The 14,348-nt window shown below is 34.0% G+C and overlaps 1 protein-coding gene across 3 annotated transcripts in view; it reads left to right on the top strand.

The window, feature by feature from the left end:
- Positions 1–14,348, top strand: part of SKAP2 (src kinase associated phosphoprotein 2) — a 298,781-nt gene that overhangs the window by 140,702 nt on the left and 143,731 nt on the right. For all 3 annotated transcript variants that reach the window (XM_080663558.1, XM_080663557.1, XM_080663559.1), the window contains 3 exons: positions 2,168–2,273; positions 2,875–2,900; positions 11,348–11,455. In XM_080663558.1, coding sequence (XP_080519684.1) covers positions 2,168–2,273; positions 2,875–2,900; positions 11,348–11,455 — 240 coding nt within the window. The remainder of the gene's footprint in view (positions 1–2,167; positions 2,274–2,874; positions 2,901–11,347; positions 11,456–14,348) is intronic.

The following is a 14,348-nucleotide window of genomic DNA, read 5'->3' as shown; positions in this document are numbered from 1 at the left end:
TTCTCTAAAAATATAGATCTTTTCCCCTTGCCCAATCTCTGAACCTCCCCCACCTGCACCCGGAAAACAAACAAACAGCAACAGCAGCATCGCTGGTTCCCGCAGCCCCACTCTCTCACAAGTACTTCCTCCTAAAATACTGGCAGGGATCCGGGTTTTAACAACCTTTTTGGAGAGTATTGGGAAACACTGTGTAGAGCATCGCAGCTTTTGATGTTTTCTGTTTTTTTCTGGAACTGAAATGACCTTTTAAAGAAAAAATTCTTGGGCTGTAATTCGTTCTGTTATTGCTTCCGGAGATAGAAAATAGATCCCGTTTGTTTAAACTTGGATTGTATAATGAAAATGTAAAATAGGCAATTAAATACTCGGGGATGAGGGAATTAAAGACTAACACGGAGGGGGAGCAACATTAAGCTGACTCGTCACCAATCATTGTGCCCGGGATTCTCGCAGGGGCTGAGTCGGGTTGGAAGGAAGAATCAGTGGAGATGCTGCTCCTTCCCACTCCACTTTCTCAGCAGATTTATTGTGACCATCTCAGAGCAGCCAATGAGCGTTTCCATTTCAGCGGATACTTGAATGTCCCAAGTGTGTGTGCTCCTGTGGGTGCAAAATGTAAAGAGTGTAGAGGAGAGCACTTTTAAAAAAGCGTTTTATTACTTTGAACTCACCGGAGAAGTCTGGGTCTAATTTGCACTGGTACCGGGTTATGCCCCTCTGTCCTCTTCAAAAACATGGGCAGCTCAAACCAAGTGAAGCTGTGACACTTTGCTTTCAGTTTGTTTAGAGACTCACTTTTAACATTAATATCAGAAAGCTACTTTTGAAAAAGTATATCAAGATTAAATTTTCATTCTTGCACTTACCATGTTGATTTAGGGAAAAATTACTGTTACACATTTATTGTGAATATAGAGAACAACAGCTTATCAACTTTGCTCATGGTCTCAAGATACCTTTGTGATCAAGAATTTAAAATCGATTACATTCCATCTCAAACACTAGGTTTTAAATTGTTAATTATAAGTACAGTTGAAAGACTCTTGTACTGCTTTGAAGTAACACATGTAACATTATTGTATGTCTTGATACTACCTTTTTATCAGTGTGAGTTGGGAGACAAAGTAGTTAAGTAAAGAGAAAGTAAAACATACTTTTCTTCGCTATGAAATATGGATGGTTTACTGTCAGACCTACTTGAAAAATTTTTATGATTTCCTCTGTATTAGAGATCTCAAAATGGGATTTAAAATTCTGTATATAAAGTTAATTTAAAGTTGTACAATATTTCATGAACAATAAGAATGGAGCTATTATAGAATCATACTGGTAAGGATTTGTTAGAATTTTATACTAGAGAGAACTAGATAGCAGAATAATTTAGAAGTTTATTAATTTTTTAAAAAGAGGATATATGGAAATGTTATATGAGGCCATAGAAATTTTATCTCTAGGTTACTATATTTTTAAATAGTGGATGAATGTATTGTTGCTACTTATTCCTTTATTTAAAGAAATGTTTCAGGTAGTAATACCAAGGCAAGAACACACAAAACCACACAATTGATTATCTTTTTTATTTGAGGGTGGCTGGCCAGAGTGGGTGGGGCAGGTAGGAAGGAGGAGGTTTGATTTGGGGAATCTTGGCTAGAAAAGGAGATTTATTTTTTCCTTTTAAAGTATTGAACACCTGAAAATAGATTACAATGGGAAAAACAGGCCTTGCCAGAAACATTAGCTTATACTGGAGTAATATTTTGAATGACCTAGTCATACAGGAACTCACAAAATACTATTAAATGGTAGTAGCACATGGATAAAAGCTCCATGCTTGCTTTTGTAGGAATTTGTTTTATGGGGTACCATACTTTATTAAAACTTGTATGCTTCTTCCTGGTTTAATGATGCCAAACATCCAAATAGCATTTGCTGTGCTAAGCATAAGTAGAGCATACAAATTTTATTAGCTAACTGGTGAACAAATTTGTCCAACTTACTATTTGAAACATACTTCAACTGTTATGCTTTGGACTGATAAATAACTATAACAGATTGTACAGATATTAACACTTATGGATAGAAACAATCATTGTCCTATTTGTCTTCACAAAAAAATGATTCTTTCTTACAATTTGTATCCTGTTTCTTATATTTTATGGTTCAGATGTTGAAGCATTTGTAGCAGACATACTGAAAGGGGAAAATTTATCCAAGAAAGCAAAGGAAAAGAGAGAATCTCTTATTAAGAAGATAAAAGATGTAAAGTCTATGTAAGTCACTTACTTGCCTTTTATTATTAATTTTTTACTTAGAAGCAACTTTGTAATTAATGTTTTAATAAAGAATTGATTGTCATTGAATTAAAATTGTAATGTTACTCAGTTGCTGTTAAGTATTTATAGAGGACAATATATATTTTCACTATAATAGCTTTAAAAAACATTTGCTTATAATAGCACCCTTTTTTGTGAAGGTTTATGAATATGTATTTTTGTAAGCATTCTAGCAAAATTCAACTGTTTATTTTGCTTAGGTGAGGATATATTTGTTTTAAATGATAAGACACAGGTTGAGAACTTTAATATAAATATGGAAAATAACCACCAATACTGAAATTAATTGATGTAAATTGTAGGTATTAAAGTTATGTTCTCATTTTACTACTATAACTTAGGTTTTTAAAAATCCTTTTATTACAAATCCATAAATCTTTTGGGATTATCATTTCAGGATAAGAGGTAGTTTTTTTTCTCCAAACATATGTTTATAATATACATTTTAAAATAGCTTTGAATTACTGTCACTTATTAGATCTTGTTTTGATTTGTCAGTCCTCATTTTAAAATATAATGCTCTTGTTTTATTTTGCAGCTATCTTCCGGAATTCAAAGACAAAGGTAAATTTTCAAGTTTGTCAAACTTGAAATTCTTTTTCTTTGTGGCTGATCTGACACACAATGAAATGTGATAGTTGGAATCAAAATTTAAATGTCTGACTGTATACTTAGACTTTCAAGATGAGAGTGCTAGCTCCCCCTGCTGAGAAAAAAATTAAAAAGTACACCCAGGATCTCCTCTGCACAAACCTTCTGATGAAGAAATCTCCGTTAGTTCACATTCTTAGGTTTTATGTGTCTTAGAGTCCATTGTGACAGAAATTGGTTAAGAAAGGTCTGTCTTTGCAGTTATTCGTAGAATAATTTGGCGAAGCAGAGGTGAGATACCAACCCAATGCCATTTAACACTGCAGAGATGATTTCATAGTAGTGATGGGAGCAGGGGGCCCCAGGGCTGGGTACTTACAACGTTTTAAGGATAATTGTTTTAAATTAAAACAGGATCAATTTTTGTCAAGAACATAAGTAAAATATTTTTCAAATGCTGGTTTTTACTATCCTTTTGATATGAATAACTGTATGCCATAGAAATTTTCAAAGAAGGAAATTCAATTTCTTTTTTTTCTTTTTGAAATACGTGGGAGTGCTGGTTACCTGACGGTCTTCCTTTAGATTTGAGAAACAGCTGCTCAGCACACTGAAAACCGAGTCAGGAGAGGCGTAGGAAGTCCCTGCTTGTTCACATCTTTAATTCTGTAAGGCCCATACTTGCATGATGCTAATTCATAGGTCATGACCTGAGTCCTGTGAACGCTGGTATGAGGGTCACAACATGAGGTCAGTTAACCTACGCAGAGCTGGGATCTGTGTTTGGGCGAAAACAGTATGACATCTTCTAACTGGGGTTAGCAGATACCGCAGAGTAATTCATATCGCTGCCAACTGATAAGTGAGAGAGTAGTGACAGTTTCAATAAACCAAGTACTTAGCCAGACAAGCCCCAAATCAAACAGTTAAAAAGAAACCATGGTACTTTTCACGTTAAATCATTAAGGTTGTTGTGATTGGAGGGAATGAGATTTTTTTCCATTTTAATTTTTTAACACTGTTCAAGAGAAGAGCAGGGACACTCCTCCTTCCCACAAATACCCACTTTTTGATAGTCTACAACAAACCCTAAACTATGGGTTTAATTAGGTTCGTTTTGCTTAGTCGAATGTAGAAACAATAAATTTATACATTGTATTATGGTAACTTTTATACAGTGTACTGATTATAGAGGAATATTAGATTTTGCCTTTCTTCTTAAAAGCACATTTTGTACTAGGGATTATTCGTCACTCTCGCATTGTGACTTACACATTAAGAAAATTTGAAGCTAAGAAAGCATGATAATATGAAGTCATTGTCTGGTCGCATATGATTCAGTAATAGGGTAGGAACTTTCCCTTCGGTATTCTGGTTTAGGACTTGTTCAGGTGTGTGGATATTAAAATTACATTACTGAGATACGTTCTTGGTCTCTAAAGAGAATGCAAGTTTATATAGTATTTGATAGAAACTGAAAAATGAGCCTAGAATAAGAGTTCAAATAACACAGAATTCAGAGATTCCCCATAATCATTTCCCTCTGAATAAGTCATTTGTAGTTCAGTACTGCCGTACTGAGTTAACTAATCACCAGGAGTGCCTGTTCAGAAGTGAGCCTGTGGATAAATTAGATGTATACCTTGGAGAAATATGAGAAGCTGAGCAATTCTATGCCATCTTACCCCAAAGTACATTCAGCTTTGTTCTAGCAGGACCATTCCTGTAGTTTATTAGGAATGGTAAACTGAAGGGCACATTTAATAGTTGCAAAGTAATTGTTCACGATACCTTTTAAACAAAAATAGGGATTTGTTAATGATCAGATGCTACACTGAGTAAGTTCATGCACCCATGCATGTTTTGAAAGGGCTGCTTTTCTTTTTTCTCTTACGTATTCCCCTTGGGGTTTTGGAGTGTCTTCATCCAAGGTGACCTGGCAAGATTCCTTTCAGCTGTTTTCCTGTTCTTTCTCTTTCCCTCCCTCTGTTCTCTCAGGTCAATATGGGGTCGCAGTGAAGTGGACAGGGGCTGTTTTCCTCCTGTTTCCTTTGGACTCCTATTTGTTTCACATACTTTATTATTATTTTTTCAAATGACAGTTAACTACCATGTTAATATCATTATTGGGAGGAAAAAGGACCAGGTAGTGAGTTCTGAAGTAGAATGAATTAATCCAGGTTTATTCATTTCTATTAAGTGAGCTGTTAGTTTCTCCAAGGTACACAACGGTTTAATGCCCTTCCTGACTACCCTTTACATCTCCTCCTCCCTACACTGTAGATCAGTGGTTCTCAACCTTTCTAATGCTGCGACCCTTTAATACAGTTCCTCATGTTGTGGTGACCCCCAACCATAAAATTATTTTCGTTGCTACTTCATCACTGTAATTTTGCTACTGTTATGAATCGTCATGTAAATATCTGTGTTTCTCGATGGTCTTAGGCTCTACAGCAGCGGTTCTCAACCTGTGGTTCGCAACACACAGGTTGAGAACAGCTAGCAGGGTCGCCTAAGACCATCGGAAAACACAGATATTTACATGACGATTCATTAACAGTAGCAAAATTACAGTGATGAAGTAGCAACGAAAGTAATTTTATGGTTGGGGGTCACCACAACATGAAGAACTGTATTAAAGGGTCGCGGCATTAGAAAGGTTGAGAACCACTGCTGTAGATGCTACTCCCCCATCGTGAGACCGAACAGTGCAGACTTGACTGTTAGCAGTATTTCACTTCTTAAAACCATTTGAATTGATACATTAAGCTGCATAGATCTCAGAGTAAGATTTGTTTTTAATTCCAATTTTTTGGATGAGAATAGTTTGTATTATAAGAAACTTGTCCATTAAATTAAGTTTTTACTTGCTGTTTATATCCATTTCCATAGCAAGCTGTGGTCTTAACACTCCCTTTTCAGTTCTTTACTTCCTTAAGGTCCTCATTTTTATCTTTTCATATCCTGGAGTCTAGATTCTCCATTGAGGAGGTCTGACAAATTGTGACTTTAGAATAAATGATCAGTTGGTTTTCTAAATTCCTTAATTTTGCTTGTAAATGAGAAAGATTTGAATCTAAGCAACGAGGACCTATCTCGCTTAGTCTAGTCCCTGTTACTCACTTGAAATATCGCCTCTTCTACCTAGAATAGAGTTCCTTCTTGTGTCCTTCAAATATTGTACATTACAGAATTATGGGCTAGCCCTGGTTTCCTATTCTTAGTTGCCATATAGCCCAGTAGTATAAAGTATATCTGAATATAGGCTTTATGTACTAGGAATATGTTCATTTTAGAATTATTTTAGACTAGAACTATGATTATTTTAGAATTTGTTCTGTGTCACATAACAAGGTCATAGGTCTCTTAAATATAACTTGAAATAACTGAGTAAAGACTGTTATTGAATGAGTATTAAGTATAATTTTCTAATATATGTTAGGTGACAAAAAACTTTACTTATAGTTGTATCTTGCCCTTATGTTAGTCTTGTTCTACTCCCGTGATGACTTAGGTGTGATTATTTTCTGTATAGAATGATTAAGATAATGTGAAGATACTTATGCATGACACATAGCAAGTGTTCAGTAAATATTATATTCTCAGATTCAACTTCATTTATCAAGAGGATTTAAGTAATAAATCTTGATTTATAATTCAGTTTTCAAATAGTTTTTGAGGAAATTTTTTAAAAAATATATTTTTATTGATTTCAGAGAGGAAGGGGAAGGGAGAAAGAGAGAAACATCAATGATGAGAGAGAATCATTGATCGGCTGCCTCCCATAGGCCTCACACTGGGGATCAAGCCTGCATCCCAGGCATGTGCCCTTGACCGGAATAGAACCTGGGACCCTTCAGTCCGCAGGCTGACGCTCTACCCACTGAGCCATGCCGGCCTGGCGAGGAAATTTTAAATTACTAAAAGAAGGGCATGATACTCACATGAGAAATACTTCAAGAGAAGATTTTTTCATATTCGTTAGTTATCGGTGCTTTAGAAAACACGAATCTATTGTTTTCAGTTCCCTTAGGTACCATAGCTATTCTCCTGTAAAATATTTCCCTCTAATTAAAAAATTAATTTTGTCCATTGATATTGTTAAATATGTATAGATTTACTTAGAAGGCAATTTTCATTGACCTCATTGGTATTATTAAGTTAATTAATGGAATAAACTGCTTTTTAAAATAGCAGGATTGGTAGGGAAGAAAGGATCCATTTTAGTTTGTCCTGATGGGATCCTTAAGAACGGCAGAAAAGTCAGAAGTTTGGGTGACCTTCAATTTCTTTTCTTGTCTCTTTCCTGACTTGGTGTAAGTTCTCTTGAAAGTTAGCTCCTCAGTGAAATCTGAGCAGATAACTTGTAGCCCTCCCCCACGCCTGCATCTCTGGCTTCGTACAAATGTGTGAAGCATGTTTGAGGTTGGGGACCTGTAGTAGAAGTATATGGCAGAGGCAGTGCTTGAGAAGTGCTATTCTTATTTGAAAACTCTGCCTCACATTTGCACACTATAAATTAGTGCTTCTATGGTAGAAGAGTTATGAAGAGAATCTTCTTATTTGTGGTGACCTAAATCTTTCCAGAATTTTATAATTAAACTATAGATTCCCTTAAGAAATGACAAGTTAAATGTGTAGTTCTGTCTATTTAGCTGTATTTTATTACTTCTGAAATTAGTTTGGACAAATGAACTGAGTAGAGAATTAGAAATTAATTTGTTTTCACTCAAGTAATTCTCCACTGCCCCCACATTTATCTTTCATGCTTTGTAAGTTTTAGGTATATTATTTAGTTTAAGGTTTACCTGATTGTGTTTAAAATAAGACTGTATTTGACAAAATAAGCCGTACATTGGTTAAATCAACCTCAATGGTGGTAGAAATCATGATGTTTAGTTACTACTGTTGGGCTTTATATCTAGGCATTTAGGGAAATGCTAATTGATGGTGAGCTGGATAAAACAGAAGGCATAATAGTGATTTGAACACAACTATTATAAATTTAAAATGTTTTTCCGAGAAATATGTTGCTTTGGTACGATTAAGCCTTCGTTTTCCTGTGATGTTTTAGTTGCCACTGAATATGGGAAGGGAAGTCTCGGATCATTGTTTTTTAGACTGTTAACTTTGTATCATTAATTAAACTTTTGAAAGTTGTGGGATAAATCAAATGCTTTTCTAGGGAAACAAGAAACAGTATTAATGAGCAACAACCCCATAATTATCCTTGTGAGTACATAACAGGGACACATTCATGTCTTTTCTTTGTGCAATAACTTTTACAAAGAAGTATTTTTAAACTGATCATTAATTTTATGACCACTGAAATGAGATGCAAAATTTATGCTGTTGTCACTGGCACAGGCTCAAGGCACCACTGACATTATGTGTGATTGTAATAGAATGGCTGCCAACTAATGATTCTGTAGACATTTCATTTGAGGATGCTTTTCTTTTAGATGTCTGATTAGTCTGTAATGCTTTCAATTATGTCTGTAAATTGTATTGGATACGTTTACCTGATGCCCTTCGTTACTTTGGAGTTCAGTTTTCTATTACATAAACTCAAGTTGAACATTTTCCTTTGCAGGTATAGCTGCAAATACTCAGCCTATGGGGGGAAAAATACATTGCACTACTCAACAGCGACCCCTGTGTTCAATTAAAGCTCCTTATAATGCAGCAGGTCTTTATTGGGTTGAAAAAATAATTAGGGAGCGGGGAAAAGGGATAGATCATCACTGGAACAACAGTAAAATGAAGAAGACTATATTGAAAAATGATGTGGCCTTTCAACTTAATGCAGGCTAAAAAGGGAATAACCCTGTATAGATACCACTGAAATCCTTATTATTTACTTTCTGAGCTACTTCAAGGAAAGCTTAGAAAGCTGGTGGTGGTGGGGGAGAGGATATGAGTCCAGTAGCAACACTAAATTCACATGGTCTTAGATAAATATAAATATCACACCAATTAAAAAAAACAATAACATTTGAGATGAGCTACAGAATGGGTGTGTTTAACACAATTTCTCTCTCTCTCTCTCTCTCACACACACACACACACACACACACACGTTAGTATATATAATCCAAAATTGTTTTTTTAATAAAACAAAAACCGCAAAGGTCTTTAATATGCCATTGACCAATTTTGTGTAGAATATTCATAACTCATATTAAATATTATTGAATTTGTAGCTTTAATAATGATCTTTATGTTGTGTGTGTGCATGTGTGTATGTATGTATATGTGTGTGGACATACACAAAATATATAAAGGATATTATTTAAGGATAAATTAATTCTGATTTTCTTTCTTTTACATTGAATTTATTGGGATGATATTGGTTAATAAAATAAATGGGTTTCACATAAATAACTCTATAATTCATCATCTGTATGTTGTATTGTGTGTTTACCACCCAACTCAAGTCTCCTTCCATCACCATTTAGCCCCACTTTACACTCTTCTACCTTCCCTCACCCCCCTGATTTTCAAAACTTTTTAAGCTTAACTTTTTCAGCTTATTTCCCCATAGACCTTAATAGACTTAAGCCCAAGCATATGAATATTTTTCAGAATCCTTTCCATATATTCATTAATTTCAGTGTTGTATTTTTATATTTGTAATATGCTGAGTGCGAGCTCTGGTAATGTATTTGAAGTATCCTAATACTTTTTTTTTCACAGCAAGATTAATTTTAGAGTTAATGATATGAAATATCCTTTGAAAATTCACCTTATAAAAAATTCTTTCTTTATTAAAAATATAAGGGTACTCTAGCAACTAAGAGCAATGGAGAATTTTGTGATCTTTACTACCACGTATTCCATGAGCTGTCACTCTATGTTCACACATATTTTTACTAGCACTTTATGAGGTTCTCTCTGACCTCATGTTTTAAATCAGAGCACTTTCTTTCCACAAGGAGAAATATTGTAAGGGATCACTAATGTTCTGAAAAAAAAATACATTGAACATCTTGTAAGAAAGAGAAATTAAGATTTGAAGAATGAGTAGTATGTGTATGTGCTCCTTGCCATTTTAACTGGGGAGGAAACATCACCATACATGGTGCACCCAGTGGTGGAGTCACTGAGGGCAAGAAGTAGTCTTCTCTATATTCTGCTCTTAGTGTCTAGATTGGAGATCCCGCCTTTTCTTTCAGGATCAGGGTGACAAATGCTGATGAAATATCAACATGATAAGGAAATAGAGATGAATATTGATTTTTCAAGTTACTTTGACGGTTTTGTCTTGAAAGAGGCTATGTTCCCTACCAAAACTATGTTGACAAATAGTGCTACCTAACAAATGGATGTCAGAGGATACAGATATCCCTTGGAGCGACTGGTAGCTTTAATCTGGGTCTTTTCCAAAAGGAATGCTGTAGGTGTTCTGGGGTTCCCAGGGAGATTTCCACCATGCTTTTTGGCTAATCCCTAAGGCAGCTGGTTTTCTCTTGAATTGTTAACAGAGAACTAGAATTGGTAACAGATAATTGGTATCGGATTAAGTATATATTTTTCTTTGTTGTTGGATATGGGTACAAAATGAGTGCTTATATATAACTGGGCTAGCAAATATCTGAAACCCTCTTTTTAAAAAATCATTCTAATGAGTATGTGGGGAAAATCCAAACCACAAGATTTAATTGTGGGGATTAAATGGCTTCAAATTAGCCAACCAGCCAACCAGCAAACCAGCCAACCTAGGATTTGGAAATCATGTAGAAAACTGGCTAGAACATTAAGCCTGGCTAGAACACTTTACGGTAGATAAAAAATAGTTGCATTTTCAAGAGCAGGATTTCTGTATGGGAAAAACTGCTTTAATACTCGTATAAATCTTTTAAATTTAAACAGGCTTATTTACCAACTAGATAACTTCTGTTTTCATTCAGTGATAGCTCACCATTTTAAAATTTATTCTAATGTTATCCTGTGATTTTTAATGAAGACAAAAATGTTCATATGGCTTTGAATTATCAATTTTTCAAATATTGAGTAGGTAAATGTAAGTTGAATAATTTCTGTGTACTTCCCGTGTTTTGTTTTTGTCGTCCTTGTTATCATTATTTTGGCTTCATTTGTTTGTTTATTTTGGATACACACTCTGTTTTACCCTGCTTCTTACTTTTTTTATTCATCTTTGTTGAGACCATCATAATTTTAAAACTTGAGTCCTTTTGTACCTGAAATAAACACTTGTATACTGACCTTCAAAAACTCTTAACTTTATCTAAATTACAGTGGATCTACATTAAAATAGGACCCGTTCTTACAGTTCAAAAGTTTTCTTTGTTTTTTGCTTATGACAGTGACTAAATTTAATAAGAAAATTTACCTCTTCTGACAAGTAACGTTTTTAAGATGGCTAAATTATAAAAGGTTTTTCTCTGATTCTCTTACAGGTGATGCAGAAGATGGGGACGAATATGATGATCCTTTCTCTGGGGCTCCAGACACTATTTCATTAGCCTCAGAAAGATACGATAAAGATGATGAAGCTCCCTCTGATGGTATGTGATATTTTCCCATAGAATATACCTTTTGACACTAACACCAAATAATGCAACGTGTAGAGATGGTGGTCTTGTCAGAAAGCAGATAAATGCGCAGGCTTCAGTTAACTTATCTTTACCGGAACCTCTTAAGGAACAGAAGAGCTCTCTCTAGTGGTTTTCCTAAGTATGTGGTTCCTTCATTTCCTAGGAAATTTTCTTTACTGGAATCTTGGGAAGAGTGCTTGCATCATCATATGAATATTATTAGTAAGTTAGTTGATTAATTTAATATTATAACATTCTTGCTTAATTTTAGTATGCTGCTAATGGCTTGTTGTATTATTTATTTTATAAATAATGAAAAAGGTTTTTGATCTCTTTTTTCCCCCTGAAAACTTCATATATAATTAGTTCATAAAATATTAAATTAATTATCCCTACATTGCCTACTCACATTGAGACAGGTTTTCATCAAATGTTTCTTTTAATACACATTTTCATTTTTCTGATTGTCACCTAAAACTGCCCCACACTATGCGGTAATATTATAGTGCTTTGTATTAATTGGATTAGCAATAAAATCGAGTGTTTATCTCTTAGTAATTTTTTAAAACTTGCCAAAGTTATGAAACTTGTTTTTCGTGTAGTGTGTGCTTTCTCTGTTATAGCCAGTTGAGTGCATCTGTATTATAGAGATCTCGTCAGGGTGATATGTAGTTAGTTATAAATTAAGAATGTGTATCGATAAATTAGCCATGCATATTAATTTGTGGCACTCAAAGTTTCGCAGAGACATAGAAATGAGTAATGCCTTCTGCCACTATATGATGATCAAACTGTGCAGTTCCATCTCTAAATACAATTGCTGAATGAAAATATGCTTCCTGCAACAGAGCACTCCACATTTTATGGTATCCAGATTATTCCCTTTGGAAACATAAATTGCTTTTATGAGGTATAAAATTATGTCTATTGCAGAACAGGGATAAGTCAAGTACATGCATAAGTGATAAACATTCTAACCACTGATTCAGAACAACACAATCTTTTCTTTATATTCAGAACTTTGTACAGTGTGTAGCAATAATAATCATATCCATTTGATGTTGAATTTTACATTTTGGTAAACATTTAATTTCTATTTTTAAAGGGATTTTTTTCCCTTTTATTTTCTATCTGTTTTTTAAGAAGACGCTCCCTGCTCTTCGGTCACACTTGCTATCCAAAAGAGAGCACCACCCTTTCTAACCTGATCTTCAAAAGCATTTCTACTAGAAAATGTTTTATAATTGATAAAATAATACGTTCAGGCAAAATTATGAATTATTATTTGAGTTGAACTATTTTCCAGGCACATTACAATGATTCGTTTTGCTTCTCTGTAAAATATGGATAGAAATGAGTATGTGATGTGTGTGTGTATGTATACATATACAGAGACAGAATATTTATACTCACGAGAATATACATATGTATATGTGTATATACATGCACACATGGAATATTCATAGAATATATACACTCAGGATTTCTCAAAACAGTATAAATATTTTGATGTACAAGGGGAACTTATATGCATTCTTAAAAATATTCTTAAAAACCTAAGAAATCCAACAATTAAATATCTATAAGAGCCAGTGCTTTTGTTAGAAAAAGTAAATTATTATTAATTCCCTTGTTATAGAGCATTTACATGATTATTGTGTTTTCTTTTTTATGAGTAAGTTATTATGTTTATTCAATAACCAAATAAACAGGAAATACATTGATAGTATAAAAATTTATTGTTAAAAGGTTACTTTATAAATACTTGAATATTATTTAATAACATTTATAACACCAAATTTCTTATTAAATATTGGTGCATTTTCATTATTGTTTATGTAAGCTATTCTTAAGCAGAATTAAAATTTAACTTTTAGTATTATTCATTTTTTGTATATAAATAATACCATTTTGATATTTTACATTTTCTTCTGAGACTAATATAAATTAAGTTTAAAACTACCACTTGGACTTTTATTTCCATTCTAAAATATCATCTGGTCATATCAGTTTTTCTCTCTGCAACTTGGATTTGTATGTGTTCTCTTTCCTTTGCTGAATAAATTTTCCTTCATTATGTGATCTCAGTCTAATGATATATTAATTATGAAAAGATAATGCATTTAACAATAAGTCTAACTAAATTAGCACAGGTCACCAAAAGGCCTTTTGTCAAATCATATTGTTGTTTTGTCCTTTTGACTTTTACCTTATGGTAGGCACTAACAAAATATCTGAACTCAGATGGATGATAAACTCTAAACATGATATGTATTTTTCATAATGCTAATGTAATTTCCAAGGTACCGAAAGGTCAAACCTGCACATCTCTGTGTGCATTCTAAGTCTGTCTTTTCCTTTAATATTTCTTTTTCTCTGTTTCTCTGGTTCAAAAGTTCACTCAGTTCCCAAATGGCTACCTAATTTTCCAGTTATTCCCTCAAGCCATATGTGTTTTGGTTTCTTTATGGTTTATTAGGTACTGTAGGAAAGTAGCATAAGTTATATCTTCTAATGAAATTCAAGCACACTTCAGTGATGCTTCGACTTGATTGCTGGTAGCAATTAAATCACAGCCAAGGAGGATAATGCATAATCTCACAAGGTCCAGACACCCTATAGAAATTGAAAGGGGATGAAAACAAAACAAAAACAAAGTCTCCCCACCCTGCCACACATGTTGTTTCCAGCCTGCTTTTTTTTTTTTTTTTATTGGCCAACTGCCTGATTGATAGCAAAATCATAACTTGCTGCATGCTAACAGGCAGAGTTCACTTGTAGGTTATTGTGAGCTGATAAAGGGTTAGATGGAGTTTTGATTTTCGCATTGGACCTTGGTACACCAGATTAATGGAATTTCAAT

The sequence above is a fragment of the Plecotus auritus genome (genome assembly GCF_963455305.1).
Source record: "Plecotus auritus genome assembly, chromosome: 4".
Taxonomy (NCBI): Eukaryota; Metazoa; Chordata; class Mammalia; order Chiroptera; family Vespertilionidae; genus Plecotus; species Plecotus auritus.
This window is presented reverse-complemented; position numbering and strand designations above follow the sequence as displayed.